Source organism: Porites lutea, chromosome 1, assembly GCF_958299795.1.
Source record: "Porites lutea chromosome 1, jaPorLute2.1, whole genome shotgun sequence".
Classification (NCBI taxonomy): Eukaryota; Metazoa; Cnidaria; class Anthozoa; order Scleractinia; family Poritidae; genus Porites; species Porites lutea.
In genome coordinates, this window is record NC_133201.1 from 59,477,112 (window position 1) to 59,494,469 (window position 17,358).

The 17,358-nt window shown below is 38.7% G+C and overlaps 2 protein-coding genes across 2 annotated transcripts; one reads left to right on the top strand and one right to left on the bottom strand.

Moving 5' to 3' along the window:
* Window positions 1–360: 360 nt before the first annotated feature.
* On the bottom strand, window positions 361–5,642 carry LOC140940710 (G-protein coupled receptor 157-like). Its single transcript, XM_073389679.1, has 3 exons — window positions 4,900–5,642; window positions 1,815–2,009; window positions 361–1,053 (listed from the first exon to the last, which is right to left on the bottom strand). Exons 1-3 carry the CDS (start codon window positions 5,530–5,532, stop codon window positions 817–819), a joined length of 1,065 nt encoding a protein of 354 aa, XP_073245780.1. The 5' UTR covers window positions 5,533–5,642; the 3' UTR covers window positions 361–816.
* Window positions 5,643–9,014: 3,372 nt separating this feature from the next.
* On the top strand, window positions 9,015–12,988 carry LOC140940720 (transcription initiation factor TFIID subunit 13-like). Its single transcript, XM_073389685.1, has 5 exons — window positions 9,015–9,108; window positions 9,336–9,399; window positions 9,511–9,608; window positions 10,763–10,861; window positions 12,563–12,988. Exons 1-5 carry the CDS (start codon window positions 9,079–9,081, stop codon window positions 12,638–12,640), a joined length of 369 nt encoding a protein of 122 aa, XP_073245786.1. The 5' UTR covers window positions 9,015–9,078; the 3' UTR covers window positions 12,641–12,988.
* Window positions 12,989–17,358: the final 4,370 nt, after the last annotated feature.

The following is a 17,358-nucleotide window of genomic DNA, read 5'->3' on the forward strand; positions in this document are numbered from 1 at the left end:
CAATATTCAGGAATGCTCTCGATCTTTTTACGCTTTCATTGCCTCTCGCCCGACATGTTTTGCACGGCGTTTGGTCATGCGAAACCTCCACGAAACATCCACGCCTCGCGCGAGGTAACTTTATCCCCATTCTAAAAATAACTCGGGACGAATTACCTATGGAATAGGGTGTATATGGGGGATGCCCTCTCTGTCCCCTTTATAGTCTCTTGCTTTCATTTATGTAACTTTTCATCTTTTTATCATAACATTGTAAAATGTTATTAATATTTGATTTATTTTGTGTTAATAGATGGCCACAAGTTTATCAGTTGCCATGATAACTGTCAAATGTCACCCGTTCCACTCCACAAGTCTCCATTTTAATAACTTGTATGTTTAATGAGTAATGGGGTGACTGAACTGCGCCATAACTTGAATCTATTCCTGGGCAATAATATATTTTACTCATAGTAATTATAACAATGATGCCAATATTTACACGTTCGCGTTATGACGTATGACTTACGTCACATCCCAAGCTAAGAACACTTCGCCTCCACAACCCTCAAAACGTACACCCATGCTTAAGAATAATATAAAAAAAGTAAACAAACAAACAAACAAAAAAGGAAAAGATGCGATGACTCATAAAATGCGATCTCAAAGAAAAAATATACGCTAAAATTTACTGACTTGCAAACTTTCTGTCCGTGTGCTCATTTAAAGAAAAGATCCATGCTGTTAGCTGTGTGTTGTGTGGTTACAATGAAACATAAACCTATCAAGATTTTAGTTCTTTGTTGGATATCTCATAAGCAGTAAATCAAAACTACATCACTCCGCGCAGGTTTCGTAGTTGTTATAATGGATCCCATTTAGGGAGGACTGACTTTCAATCATTGGTGTTTCTTCACCAGAGTATCTACTGTTATCCAGTAATTTCCGTTGTATTGGTAGAGGACAGCAAACAAAAAGTTTTTGGGCAGAACGACGAAGGCGTGTCTGGAATTGCTCAGTGAAAACACAAAACAGCAAAAAATTAGCAAACCCTTGGCTGCCGTCTCCAAATGCCTGTCAGAACAAAAAAGAAATAACCAAAAATTATGAATTATATTTTTACAGCCGAAAAAACTTAATAACTTTTGTTGGATTCTATGAAAGCGAGTTAAATAGCAAAGGCCTATTTTTTTTTTTTGCTGGTTTTTATGACTTGTGACTTGTTAAGCCGCTCGTCGATGGTCTCTGGTATATTATGGCAAGGCAAACCATCTGTGGTGTTAAAAACCTTTCAATTTTCTTTAGCCGAAAAAACTTAATAACTTTTGTTGGATTCTATGAAAGCGAGTAACATAGCAAAGGCCTGTTTTTTTGCTGCTTTTTATGACTTGTGACTTGTTTAATCTCATCGATGGTCTCTGGTATATTATGGCAAGGCAAACCATTTGTGGCGTTAAAAACCTTTCACTTTTCTTTTTTTCCAGATTTGCCCCGGATACAGTGAGCATGATCACCGCCCTCTACACTTTCGTAGAATATATAAAAATAATGATAACAACAACAATAATGATAATGATAATGTTACCATTTGAAACCGACTGACTAAATAATGACGTATGTGAAGCAAGATGAATCAGGGTCATAAAATAAGGTCTTTGTCTTAAACAGAATAGCGAAATGAAACATTTTTCTCTTTAACAGTGGCAGCAGGGTATGAAGGCCTCGGCGCCAGCAACACCTCTACCAAAACTTCCCTAGAGTTCCCCCCGGCTCCCGTATAATTCACATGAACATCTGACGAATTAGTTCTCTCTTAATTAAGACAGGAAACTTACTTGGAGATAAAGAAGCATCTTATTCCACCAAGGGCGGGATTTTACAGCGTCAGTGTATAAACATACGATGCATCGAAGTGTGCCACAGAAACGCAGCAGAAAGAAAACAATGGGCACAAAGGTTAACATTCTGTCAGCTTTTAGAACTATGTTCTTGATTTCTTGTGATGGAAATAGGTTTTTCTGATGAAGAATCTGAAAAAAAAGTCCGCGGTCTGTCTGTTAATAACTATGAAGAAAGATACCGTTACTGTAGAGGGAAAATAAAGGAGAAACCGTATAAAAAGGGCATAATAATTTCGGACTGCGAATTCAACAGTTTCTCCTCGCTCCTCGCCGCTAAGGAGAAAAGATGGATGTATTCGCAGGCTAATAAATAACAAGAGAAAATATGAAACTTTATTGACTTTATCTTCGACATGAAGATTTCAGTACCAAAACAATCAATATACTAACAAATGAAATAAAGTAAATTAAAAGTTAAGTAAGAGAGAAAGGAACAACAACTATATATTAAAGATTAACATAGAAAATTAGTGGATCCACATATAAATAACTTTTTCAACAATCCGAAAATATTTTGCAAATCCATGAAAACTATTTCAAATCGCAATTTTTGTACAAGTCATGCATCATCGAAGAGTGTCAAATCTAAAGAAATATTACAAATCCTAAGAATTAAACTTATGCATCGGCAAATATCTTTTTAAAAAACTCGAAGATAGTTCACAATCCAAGAACCGTCGTGAAATCCAAAAAAATATTTTGAAAATCGGAAAAAATATTTTCTTGCGTACTTCTTTCGCCAGCAGTCAGCCAGTGTTAGACCAGGGTTTTCCCGCCATTTCCTTGCCCGCCTCCAAAATGGCGAAGGAAGTAGAGTACGATGTTCTGTCAATAATGTGCAGGAGAATTTGGAAACAATGAAATATTCTGCTGTTGGTGTGGAACACTAAAAAGACGTGAACAGGAAAGTGTGTTGTGCAGCTCGGGAGACAAGAGATCAGTAATAGAACATTACTTTAAAAGGGGATTTTGTTGTGGGACCATTGTTGATCACTTTCTGGCAGAATACCATGAGATTTCATTCAACGCGAAGACTTTGAAGAGAAGGCGGCTACGTCAGTTTGGATTTGAAGAAGAAACCATTTTCATCAGAACACCCTATTCAGGTAATAATCAAGGGTGAAATCGAGGGCCGTTCATCCACACTTCTTGGATATCGTGGATGATGTGAAACAAGCTAAGAGCAACCTACCACGTTACTGTTCCTCGAGACGTGGTCATGAAAATGTGCTAGAGCACTAGGATCCAGACGCATATGCTCTTCGTAAGATTAGAAAGCTGCAATGTCACGTCTCACCGGCGGGGCAAACGCAACGCGGCATGTCGATGGCTTCGACAAGTTGAAGCCGTATGGCTTACCTGATTCATGGCTATATCGATGGATTCTCTTGGAGAATTATATAGCTTAAAGTATGTAAAAGCAGCAACGACCCAGTATCCCAGCAAGTTTTTTCCTTCATACGGTAGAAGACAATAGAGTGCGGCCAATGCTAGTCCAAACAGAGACTGTAGAACGGAAAATGGTATCAGATTGGCTGCCTCATAGTGCTTATTAGCCGGTAAAGTGGCCTGCGCATCGTTATTCATCTTCCCATACCAATGAGAGAATTAACATGCCGTGCCACGTTGCGTTTGGCCCTGGTGAGACGAACTGATGAACAGTGATGAAGGGCTCTCAATTTCACGTTTCTCTCTCCCCGATTTTTGTAGGGGAGGGTCCGTCTGTACACAGACTTCTCCCGAACTGGACAACACACTCTCCTGTTCACGTCTTATTAGTGTTCCACACCGAAGGCAGATTTCATTGTTCCCCAACTCTCTTCCACATTTATGACAGAACATCGTACGTTACGTTCTAACCTTTAACCAACGTCTTTCCTTTGCCATTTTGAATGCGGACAGGAACGGAATGCCGGGAAAACGCCGGTATAACTCTGGCTGACTGCTGGCGTAAGTAGCACTTAACAAAACTTTTGGTTTTTCGATCTTCAAAGTATTTTTGTTTGGATTTCATGACGATTTTTGGATTGTAAACTATTTTAGAGTTTTTTGAAAAGTCAGTTGCAGATCTAATAAGTTTCTTAGCGTTTGCAATGTTTTCTTTTTAGATGTGACGGAATCTTCAATAATGCTTGTGCAAAAATTGCGAATTGAAATAGTTTTTATGGATTTGCAAAATATTTTCGGATTGTTGGAAAAGTCGTTTGTGGATCCACTAATTTTCTTACGATTCGATTTCTAATAGTTTTTTAGATTTTACAAACTATTCGACAGAGATCTGAGAAAATATTTTGCGATTTGAATTTTTTTTTTTTTTTGGATTTGCAAAATATTTTTCGATTGCCCCTTTTCCGCTTCGGTAATGTAGAACTATTTAAAACTCTTTAGTGGAAATATGTAGCTTGATTACAGCCGCCCCCCACCTCCCCTCTTATTTTTTAGGGGATGGGGCGGCTGTGCACGGGCTAGAAATATGCCAATGCTCGCAGTTTTACCAGCTTAAAATAAAGGAACAGCTTGCAGGCGGCGTACCTCTTATAATTAATTATTAAACTTTAGCCTGGCTAGCAGGTGCTTATGGAACGGGGGCGAGCGACGGACCTTTTTCAGGCTTCAGGTATATGAAAGGGTAGAGAAAACTGTCATTGCGGTCTGTAAAAGGCCCAAAAGGCCGGCCTAACAGATGCTTTTTATGGCTGTGAAAAAGTCGAGGAAACGATCTGGTTTCGTGATTCAGTTATCTATATTTTATACAGTGCATTTACAGTAGTTAATAGGAATACAAAGTTTTTAAACAAAGTATGTGAAGGGAGTACCATTTGCGGATAGAAGGTGTACGAAAGGGATACTGTACATTTTCTGTCAAATGGAATATAATAGGGTAAGCGGTTGGACCACGGGGCGGAGCCTCCCCTGGTTATACTTCGTTGAGTACCAACCTCCACCCCCCCCCCCCCATCTTCCCCGGCAAGCGCCAGCTACGTAGGCTAAATTAACTCTTCAGATAAACGAAAGTTACCTGATTCCGAATATGGCACTTCAACATCAAGTAGAACACAGAGACAAGTATATAAGCAGTAACATCCCAGGATATTCCTGTCAGCCAAAGCCATAATTGCAAATCATTGCGTGGCAATCGTTCGTCTATAAAACACCAACCTGGTGTTAGAATGTCGTAGTTGCTTCCAAATTTGTCCAATTTGAAAGCGGTTCCTGCGATAATCAAAGGAATCCCCCAGCCAAAGACATGAAAAAATTTGAGCATTATCTCGGCTTTTCGACGCTCCTTCTTTGCTACAGTAGTGAACATGAAGACAGCAAGAAATGTCGTCCAAAGAAGCGACCATAAGTAAGCGCAAGTAGAGACACAGGCTTGTATCTTGCAAGTGAGATCATTCTTCTCGTGATCCGAACGCCATGTTCCAAACAGAAAACACACAGCAAGTAAGAAGTCGGCGACGGAGATGTAACAAAGAATTCTTCTTGAGGTTGATCGGTAATCCTTCCATGCGATATATGTAACGAAAATAACAGAGGTGCTAAACAGCGAAACAATCGCTGTAATGGTAGTTATGTATACTTGGACTGGCCAAGACTTCGGTCCTTGAAGAGTAGAATTATTGTTGGCGACCGTCGCTTCTGTTAATATCATTTCCTATGTTTAAATTGAAGGTATGGGAAAGCAGCTTTTACAAAATCATCGATGAACTCATGTTTAAGACTGGTTATACCGGTTCAAGAAGGTTATGCCTGACTGTGGCGGCTGAGGTCACGCACGACACGTTATTCGATTTCAAGTGGGGTGTTACGTAGTAACGAGTTATGAATAACGGGATAAAAATTCAAGGGGTTAAAATAATAACTAGGGTATCTAAAAGATAGTAATGCTGCGGCACATTCTGTTGATACTGGCATTAAATAGGAAGTGAGACTTAAAAGAATCGAAAATGACATTGAATGTCTATTTACATTTTGGAAAGTACTAGAATAATTACTATCAGTCTATAGAAAGAACTCTTGGGAACGTTGTTTAGAAAATGATCAAGTGGTTATAACTCTGGTTTTCCCACAGTAAATTCTAGGAAATAATAGAAATTCAGATTGTTTATCCATATAGTTAATATACGGTGCACGATATTTTCTCTGCAAACACAATACTTTTCTTGCTGTTTGTTGCACTTTATTAAGTAACAGTTATTTAGCTATATATTTATAGGAAAAAAAACAACACAAAAAAGGGGAAAAAAAAAGAAAGGAGGCATAAAGAATTCGGTAGGACTCGTACCCTGCACCTTCGGTTCGATGCGACTACACCTAACCACTACACCACAGAAGCTGATTTCACAATTTTGAGGAAAAGTCTTTCATTTTATTCCTTTTCCATGAAACTTCCGCCGGCAAGATGATCGCCAGCCGCATTAACCGAGCTATTAACAGTGAAAAAACAATGTAAACGCATATTCCATGGCAATGAATGAATGAAAGAACATAATTATACTTTTCAAAACGCCGATACACGTCCTCGTCTGCAAAGTAGGACACAAAACATATGTTTTGTTATCTCGATTTCCGCTGTTATTTTGAAGCGAATGGTCAAAATCACATCCATTTTCGGCTCATACAGTTTCTTAAGAATAGCACTGCATGACATTTTCTCACTTTCACATCACCTTCTAGCAAGCTGGAATTTGTATATCCCCCGTGTTGCGGAGTCGAAGAGCAAATGCTCATCTTCTCGTCAGGTTTAACACCTGGACGAGTCAAAGGCTCTTGAATTGAAATCCAATCCCCAAGTTAACCATCGTCCTCATCTGAAAGACTCCTGCGTGTCTTAAAATTTGGTAAGACCTCTAACCGTGCTGTAGAAAATTTGCCACAAAGAAAACTCTACGTCTGAGCAGCGAACGATGCACTTTCTCACCCACCGAACTTCCCCGTGTTTTTATTTGAGTTGTTCGTGGCGCAATGCACTCTGGTTAAATGCAATGCATTGTGGTAAAAAGTGTGGTTAAATGCAATGCATTGTGGTAAAAAGTGATGAATTCGAGAATTCGTCGTCCCTTATATATTTCCTTTAAATCCTGATTATGTTGCTGCTCGCTCTCTTCGGTCGCTCCGCAGCAATAATAATAATAATATTTCTACAACCAAAGATGTAATATGTTGCTCTAATGGCTATATTTATCATTTTCTTGATTAAACTGAAGTTGCTGCTTTTTGTCAATGCCAATGTCATTCATCATATCTAAGAACGTGGAGTATTCATCGGAGAAAACGCCAAGGGAGCAGCTCATGGAGAGATTTACAAATTTCACACATCTGTAATTTCTACTCATTTCTTTGATCGAGTTCAGATAGTTTTCTTTTTTACGCACGGCATTGTTGTTAAGGTTAGACTCGCAACCAACTAGAACAGTATAGGCACTTGGACTGAATGAGGAAAAGAGGATCTGGACGATAATTTTCACCAGTTATTATTGAGGGATTCAGGAAACCATTAACGTCTGCATAGAGTGAAGAGTGAACATTAATTACGGGTTGAAGTGACTTAAGGATTGAGTCGTGTCTCCAGGTAAAGCGATATTTTTACGGTGACTGATTTTGATTGTTATACTAGATGCACGCAAGTTGCAAATGGCAGGAGCCCATGATGGCTGATGTAAAATTAAAAACCGTCATTGTGGAAAAACGTATCTTCGAGGTGAAAAAGAAACTTACTATACATTTTATGTTAACAACTTCCCCTTACTACGGACACCATGTTTTGTAAATCAATGATTCATGTTATGTAAATTCCATGGCTCTTGGCTGAGGTTGGGTTCATCTTACTTGATACGCCGACTAAACTTCAGTACACTGTTTTTTTTCGACTTTTTATGCGCTTAAAACATGGTTCTAGTTAGCGAGGGTAAAATTACAGTTACTGTGTGAAGGACATCAGGGGAAATTGACTTGACTATTAAAGCGAGGTGTTCGATTAGCGAGGGTTCGAGCAATCGGGACCAGAAAAATAGGTTTCGCACGATCGGCACTAAATCTGACAGACCACACAATGTAACATCTACTTTTATTCTAATATTACACGTAACTTAACAATAAATTGTATATCTACGCGATGTTTGAATTAGCGACGAGCATTCCTAGAAGGCAAAATCCCGAGGAGGCACTCTAGTAACTCGCGCGTATATTAAGGAAAGTACTTACAGTTGAAATATACAGTCGGTATGACAGAAAAAATCTCGACTTGCTTGAACTGGGGCCGCGAGGAATCGGTAGGTAATGATGACGTTTCTATTGTTCGCGCCCGCAAGTACGAAATGGTTAAGATGACGTAAAGACAGAAAATCCTAAAGGGACTGCTTAGGTAGATTTTGTGACATTTATTGAACAGTCATACTTCAATACTCTTTCGCGTTATGTGTCATCAGTGACATTCTGTGGAGCAGTTGTTTTGACAGTTATGGACCAAAAGACACTCGTTAAGCGCAGATGAAGTTATAAGGTGCGCATAACTGTGTATCTAAACTATATTAATTATAAACTTGGAGAGTTTGCTACGAGTTCACAAAATAATCTTTGATTGAAAACATTGCCAGGCACTCTTTCTCTCTTGACCGAAATAAGATTCAGCCCCAAACAAGCAAGACGAGCGGATCAACAGCTAGCTTATCACTAGCAGCAAGGGCGGATCGAGAATTTTTTTTTAGGAGGGGGTGCATTCGTCTCTTGCTCTACTTCAACACCAATAAACCACATAGTTTTTTTTTGCAGAATACTAGTTGTATTAGAAAACCCGCAGGTCATTTCAGGGGGGGGGGGGGGGGGGGGTGTCAAGTGTCAAAGGACTTGTTACAGATATATTAGGCTTGAGTAGGAGTAATAAATAAAAAACAGAAAGGCTTTTTTAACTTTAATCAACCACATAAATAGTTTGGTATTTTTGAATGCTTTTCTCTACAGAAAGGTGTGTTTTCCTTTCGAATAAACGAATGAATCAGGAGTGAATCTCCCTTTCTTACTCGCCATCCGCCATTAATACACGCTCAAAAGAGGTAAACTGGCTTCCATTCGCTGATTGGAGAATCTTGATCACATGGCCTTAGCGCGCGGAAAATGGAAACGAAAAATGAAGCCGCGGTGAAGTCTGGGTAAATGGGAGACGCAGAAAAAAACTGGTTCCGAAGTTAACTGATCAAAGATGGCCGAAATAGAAGAAGATGCAATCGAGGTGAAATCTTTTTTCTTTTCTTTTTGGTGTCAGTCTTTTTTGAATAAAAAATATCTTATCAGTTAATCAAAATTTTATAGCAAATGGGAGGCTTTTTTTCGCTATTTTATGTTTTGGTGTTGTAATCAGATTTGAAGGTAGCAGTCCGTCGCACACATGTACAGGTGAATTTTGCTCGATCTAGCGCTTTGTACTTTAGCTTAGTGAAGGTTTACATATTTTTTCAGGATGATTCGGAGACATCTCAGTCGGAAACGGCAGGGAAACGAAAGAGGCTTTTCCACAAGGAATGTAAGTCTCAATTTACCGAGAGCTCAAAGCACAAAATAATATATATACTCTATCTGTCTATCTATCTAGCAAAGATCCATGCTGGACCAATGTTATTATTTTGTTTTCCAGTGCGATGTATGATGTACGGATTTGGTGATGAGCAGGTTCCATTTACAGAGTCTGTAGATTTACTGGAAGATCTTGTAGTGGAATATATCACAGAAATGGTAAGACGCTTGTGCTCGCCCAGGGCATCCCATAATTATGTTATGTATCAAAGGACGAGCCAAGTGATGCTGTGGGTAATTGGCACCTTCACATGAGACTATCAGTTGTTTATTAAGGCCAAACATCAAGTCAATGTCCAGTGACTTCTGGCATACCCCGGGGTACAGTTCGTGGCCCATTGCTCTTCTTATTATATATGAGCGACTTTCCAAACAACGTGCAATCATCAGTTAAGCTTTTTACAGTTGATGCCCTACTTTGCAGCATTGTTGCAAGCAATGCAGACTTTGACCTTCTTCAATCTGGCCTACATATATGCAAACTTGAATCCAGGCAGTATTATGGGCAAGTGAAGTTTGATCCTTCCAAATGCAAAATTGTTACCCATCTCACATAAGAAAAATCCACCCCAGAGAATTATTTTTTCTGTGCTGTAGAGTTGGAACAGGTTGGTAGTTTCCATACCGTGGGGTTACCATCAGTATCAAGCTCGAGTGGTCAGCCCATGTTTCAATTACAGCAGCAAAAGCAAACAAATCGTTGGGTATAATACAACACAACGTTTGGAATTGTCCCAGGAATGTGAGAGAAATAGCATATACATCCTTGGTACGGCCAAAACTAGAATATGCAAGTGTGGCTTGGGAACCGTTTTTAAAGAAAGATATCAGTATACTGGAAAGAGTTCAATGCAATGCAGCACGGTTCTTCTCTCAGAATTATAAAAGATATGCGAGTGTTACAGACATGATTAGAGACTTTGGGCAGGAACGTCAGTTTATTAATTAACTCATGGTATTATTCATATAGACAGCCGAAAATGTAGAAATGTCAGCTGACAGTTATCGGCCCTTACTCAGTCGCCATATCGACCAACTCTTGGGTAATCTGTCGGTCATTATCAGTCAGCCAATGTGTCGACTAAGAGCCAGTTTACATGTTTACCATCATATGGGGGCAAATAGTGTTGGACAGTATGTTGACCGACAATCAGCTAACCTATCTACCATTCGTCATTATCATCATGATAAGCCTGTGCCACCACTGTCAGAGTATAGTTAGGGGCTTAGTTGATGTTCTCTAATGGGCATGAGAAAAAATATTCATATCATGCATGCTTGTTAATTAAAGTTCCTGTGTTTCTTGTGACTAGACTCTTAAGGCCATGGAAGTTGGTAAAAAAGGAAAAGTGCATGTTGAAGATATAGTTTTCTTGATAAGAAAAGATCCAAAGAAATATGCCAGGGTAAAGGTGAGAAAGTAAATTTGTGCAGAAAACTTTTATAATTAAACATTGTAAATAATCAACATTATTATTCATTCAAAATACTTCTCTGTTTCTGATTGATTTAAGTCCCCTGGTTAATTCTTCATAACCAGGTGGTGCTTACCAAAATTTGGGTGAAATGGGCAAAATATATGTACACTGCATGTACTAAAAATGAAAGGAACAAACGCAAGAATATGCAAAAAAATTATTGCTAGCTGAATGTTATCTGGTTTTGAGGAGTATCTGCAAGGAAAAACAATCCAACAGACCATTATTTTTTTAAAAAAAACTGTGCCAAGAGACATTGAAGAATGTATTATGAGGAGGTAAGGATGTTACTTAGAAATATTTTGAATGAATAATAAAGCCATTATTAAAATAATTTGGCTTTCATTAATCATATGACGTGAAGGATCATACACATCTGGGAGAACACCTTCTTTGCTCTACGTTATTCTTAATATACTTGGCATCATTCAGTAATAATTAGTATCAGTAATAACTTTGATCACTGTAAATCAACACTCATTCTAGGGACAGATTTCTCTCTCAAAATTATTGTTTACTGGAGGCTGTGCGCCTACTGAGAAAAACAATCAGTCAGTCAAAAATCAGCCCAGGGTCCTATGTTGGATTTTACACCAATTTTCTTTTGCCTCAAATTTTACATGGGCCTGTCATCATAAAAAGTACATTGTCCAGCCCACGTGAAGCCAAAACTCAAGTGATCATTGTTAAGAAAGCCTCTTCATTGTCAGTGTTTGTCCGATAGGCTGATACTAGTGGATTTTGCTGTCAGGCTGGTGAATTCTGTTCTTAACATTCCCTGATGGGAAAGTGAAATGTTTTGAGAAATTCAATTACAGAAGCACTGTAATCAATCCTGCCCATCAAGAATTTTTTTGAGGCTAGTTGAAATGACTTTAAGGCCAGTACATGTACAGTTTGCCCGAATGGCAAGCTGTAAACCTGACTTTCTTTGCACCCTGTTGAAGGAAACAAACATTTTATTTGTTGCTTGCTTTTAATGTCTTGTTGTTAGTTTTGTGAGACTTAATTTTTGTGCCTTGTTTTTGTCAGAACAAAAACCTGGACAATATTATTTTTTGAACTGACCACAGTGATTTTGTTACGGTGAGTCCTGGGACTTATCATGTGAAAAATCATGAGTCCAAGTCCACAGAAAGAATAAGTCCTATAAAATTGAAATTGCTTGGGCCCTTATGTATTCAAACACTTAATCTGAAGACAGACTCCAAAACTCTGTATTACCATTATACTGAAATTTAATTTAGAGTCCTTCTATTTTAAAGCACAGCAAAGGCTAAAAGAAATATGCTTATCTTAACAACAGTCATAATATAAACTGCCACAGAATTCACATGAACCGATCTTTGTGTCCTATGAGGCGCCATGATTTATTTGTCTTCAGGGATTTTAATGTGTCAGGGACGGCGGACACCAAGGTAACAACATCACTGTGACTAGAAGATAATAATTTAAAAGTCAGTTAATATTAATAATTTATGGCCAACTGAATTTAACTGATCTAAAATAAAGATTAAACAACCATTGGTTGGTATATATGCTACCATTCAAATGGTTATTTCATATGAAAATTAGGAAATTTTTTTTCTTGGGTTAAAAGTCATAAAATTGTCTTTTTTTTGTTTCGTATTCTAGGATTTGTTGACAATGAATGAAGAACTTAAGAAAGCAAGAAAAGCTTTTGATGCTGAAAGCTACGGAGAAATGGTTTAAAATATTTCCAAGTTCACCAGAGTCAAGATCTTTTAGAGTGGTGAGAAGAGGTCATGCAAGTCACATGGCTCTAATTGCAAAATGTTGTTTTCAACAAATCAAGGACTTTTGTGTAATAGGTATCTGCACCACAGGTAGCCCAAGCTCAAAATATGAGCATTGGAAAACATCTGCATTTCATGTAAGGTAAGCTGTTTTTTATTGAAACCTTTTCATTTCGTAGGTTACGGAAACGATAGGTTTTTTTCCCATACAAATCCAGTTTATATTTCGAATCTTACGCGTCCTCGATAGGGATAACCTCTGACTTTTCGTTTAATGTATCCTTACATATTATGTATTTGATTTGAATGCTAATGTTTGCTGATGCTCATATTTCAAGCTTGGGCTACCTGTGTCTGTACAGGCAAATTTTCAACGTTTTATTTTGCACAAATGTCCAGTGCTGGCCACAAGATCCCTACTTTCCTTTTTCATCCTTAGTTCCAGACTTCTCAGAGGTGTGGAAGTGTGGAAAAGTCTGACAAACTCAGGATAATATCACACTTTTCCCACAGGCACTAACCCCTTGTCATTCTTGACTTAGTTCCACACTTCTCAGAGGTCTGGAAGTGTGGAAAAGTCTGACAATCTCAGGAAAATGTCACACTTTTCCCACAGGCACTAACCGATTGTCATTCTTTACTTAGTTCTACACTTCTCAAAGGTGTGGAAGTGTGGAAAAGTCCGACAAAGTAAGGATAATGTCACACTTTTCCCACAGGCACTAACCCTTTGTCATTCTTTACTTAGTTCTACACTTCTCAGAGGTGTGGAAGTGTGGAATAGTCCGACAAAGTAAGGATAATGTCACACTTTTCCCACAGGCACTAACCTCTTGTCATTCTTTACTTAGTTCCACACTTCTCAGAGGTCTGGAAGTGTGGAAAAGTCTGACAAAGTCAGGAAAATGTCACACTTTTCCCACAGGCACTAACCGATTGTCATTCTTGACTTAGTTTCACACTTCTCAGAGGTCTGGAAGTGTGGAAAAGTCTGATAAAGTAAGGATATTGTCGCACTTTTCCCCCAGTCATGGACCCTTTGTCATTCTTTACTTAGTTCCACACTTCTCAGAGGTGTGAAAGTGTGGAAAAGTCCGACAAAGTAAGGATATTGTCGCACTTTTCCCCCAGTCATGAACGCTTTGTCATTCTTTACTTAGTTCTACACTTGTCAGAGGTCTGGAAGTGTGGAAAAGTCCGACAAAGTAAGGATATTGTCGCACTTTTCCCCCAGTCATGAACCCTTTGTCATTCTTTACTTAGTTCTACAATTCTCAGAGGTCTGGAAGTGTGGAAAAGTCCGACAAAGTAAGGATATTGTCGCACTTTTCCCCCAGTCATGAACCCTTTGTCATTCTTTACTTAGTTCTACACTTCCCAGATGTGTGGAAGTGTGGAATAGTCCGACAAAGTAAGGATAATGTCACACTCTTCCCACAGGCACTAACCCTTTGTCATTCTTTACTTAGTTCTACACTTCTCAGAGGTGTGGAAGTGTGGAATAGTGTGACAAAGTAAGGATAATGTCACACTTTTCCCACAGGCACTAACCCTTTGTCATTCTTTACTTAGTTCTACACTTCTCAGAGGTGTGGAAGTGTGGAATAGTCCGACAAAGTAAGGATAATGTCACACTTTTCCCACAGGCACTAACCTCTTGTCATTCTTTACTTAGTTCCACACTTCTCAGGGGTCGTGTGTGTCCGAGAGGCCGCGACTTCTGTAAACGTTTATTTGTGTGAGAAAATGCGTGATCTCGTCATAGAGTCCAATTAATTTGTTGCCATTTTCAGCCATCATAGCCCCCATTTTTATATTGAAGCCTCCTCTACTGCCCAGTCTGGAAGAGCATCGTTGTTCGATGTATCTTTTTCACTTGCGATAACGCGTTTTCTCCTGGTGTCCGAAATTCCCCTCAAAAATTTAAACAACGTCGACTTTCCCGCACCGGTTGGCATTACAATTACAATCCATAATATCATAGGTTCAAACCAATCCTTCCCAAAAGGATTTACTACGGCGTGAGAGGAAAAATACGAAATTAACATCAATAAGCCCGACAGGACGGCAGTTGAAACTGCGACGCAAACAACGTAGAAGAGCTGAAAGGGGTAATGAGAGGGAAAAGATGTGCTGTGCAATGTTATTAATTTTATTTAGTACTATAACGATCTCAGTTTCATTTAATAGGTCGTCGGCCAGAGCACTGAAATTTATTTTAATCTTATCACTTACTAAGTTATTTAATCACGGTAATTAATCCTTTTGCGGCAAATAAGTGCATTCTAGCATGAAGCGATGTACAAACGTTTTGATACAGATTAAAACAGAAGTTTGCGAGCAGACCTTCTCGTGGCTGTCAAAATATGCAAAAATGACAAGGAAAATGAACAGAGGACACTTCGTCTTTTCCATAATTTATGTTCAGCATTTACATAACGTAAGAGAAGAGGAAAAACTACGAAACAGTGGATATATGGCGTGATCTAACAATGATCAAATTTGAACCCGTACTGATAAGGAAGAAAGCTTGGTTGGAGATCGGATTTCTTAACTTTAAGTTTCTTTCAACGGCTGGCATTGAAACAATGGTTATATCTGCTATTCAAAAGAAAAATAGTTCTTAAGAAAAAATGTAAAAAACCATACAGAAATAAAACCAAGTGCTCATAAAGCAACCTGAGCTTCTCGTGACTCAGGGAAAGTGCCACATTAAACTCAACTTGTCAGACTATTCTACCCTTCCACACCTCCGAGAAGTGTGGAACTAAGTAAACAATGACAAGGGGTTCTTAACAGGGGGAAAAGTGCGACAATATCCTTACTTTGTCAGACTTTTCCACACTTCTACACCTCTGAGAAGTGTAGAACTAAGTAAAGAATGACAAAGGGTTCATGACTGGGGGAAAAGTGCGACAATATCCTTAGTTTGTCACACTATTCCACACTTCCACACCTCTGAGAAGTGTAGAACTAAGTAAAGAATGACAAAGGGTTCATGACTGGGGGAAAAGTGCGACAATATCCTTACTTTGTCGGACTTTTCCACACTTCCACACCTCTGAGAAGTGTGGAACTAAGTAAAGAATGACAAGGGGTTCATGACTGGGGGAAAAGTGCGACAATATCCTTACTTTGTCGGACTATTCCAACTTCCACACCTCTGAGAAGTGTGGAACTAAGTAAAGAATGACAAGAAGTTCATGACTGGGGGAAAAGTGAGACATTATCCTTACTTTGTCGGACTATTCCACACTTCCACACCTCTGAGAAGTGTGGAACTAGGTAAAGAATGACAAAGGGTTCATGACTGGGGGAAAAGTGCGACAATATCCTTACTTTGTCGGACTATTCCACACTTCCACACCTCTGAGAAGTGTGGAACTAAGTAAAGAATGACAAAGGGTTCATGACTGGGGAAAAGTGAGACATTATCCTTACTTTGTCGGACTTTTCCACACTTCCACACCTTTGAGAAGTGTAGAAGTAAGTAAAGAATGACAAAGGGTTCATGACTAGGGGAAAGTGCGACAAAATCCTTACTTTGCCAGACTACTCCACACTTCCAGACCTCTGAGAAGTGTGGAACTAAGTAAGAAGTGAAGAAACTCTGGATTTCATGGCCAGTGCTGGACATGGCTCTTATTTTGCCCTCAAAAACTCTGTGCAGTAAGTTCACAGATGATATATTGTAACAGTTGACCAATTTACCGGAAGTTGAGGGGAAATTTTTCATTTCTGTTGCTAAGAAAAACGACTGGCAACATATATAGTTATGTATCAAAATCCAAGGGGCTATAGAGAGGTTATTTAACAATTATTCCTCAAGCCCGAATGGGCTCTGAGTCAATAGCCTATGAGGCCGCAGGCCCAATTGGCTATTGACTCAGAGGCCATGAGGGCAAGAGGAATAATCGTTTTAGTAAAATCCAGCTAGTTGGTCAAAAATATTGAGAATAGAAAAAAAGTTAGCTACTTAAAGCTAGACTTTAATCCTTTTTTGCTGCCAAAAAGTGCTTTTCGCTACTAGTAGGCTATAACATATAGCCTAGTAGTAGCTCAACCAATCAGAATGCAGCATTGATAATAGACCACTAGATGGATTTTACTAATTAGCGTTAGGCTTCCACAACCATTTTACAGGTGTAGACTGCGGTGATTTAAAATGGCGGGTGAGGAGGTCTTTCATGGCTGTATTGTCAAAAAACAGTTGATGTTGAGAAGAAAATAAGCTTTTCACACTCAAAAAGGATTAATTATTGCATGACTGATTCATCTTGACTTACGGGAACTGCTCTTTTGGGGGAATGGATGATAATAAATTTCTTCATGAAATTTGGCAAATACATCAAGCCCATATTAATGAAGAGATCTGTGTTCAACCAAAGGTTAGAATAATTGCTGTACAGCTGAGTTATTGAGTTATTACAATTTACAAAAATAGCAAATTGTGCCCCTAAGGTGGATTATTTGGAGCTGAGTCGTGGTCCAACTCAGGATTATTCTATTTTACGTCCTTATTTGTGCCACATTTTTTCTTTTAACAATAACTCTATAAAGGAACATAGCATATTTATTTTTATACATTTTAGTTCCTCAAGGACCCAGGAATACTGTCAATGTACTGATAATATAAAGAAATCACCCATTAAATGACTATTCAAAACAATGAAA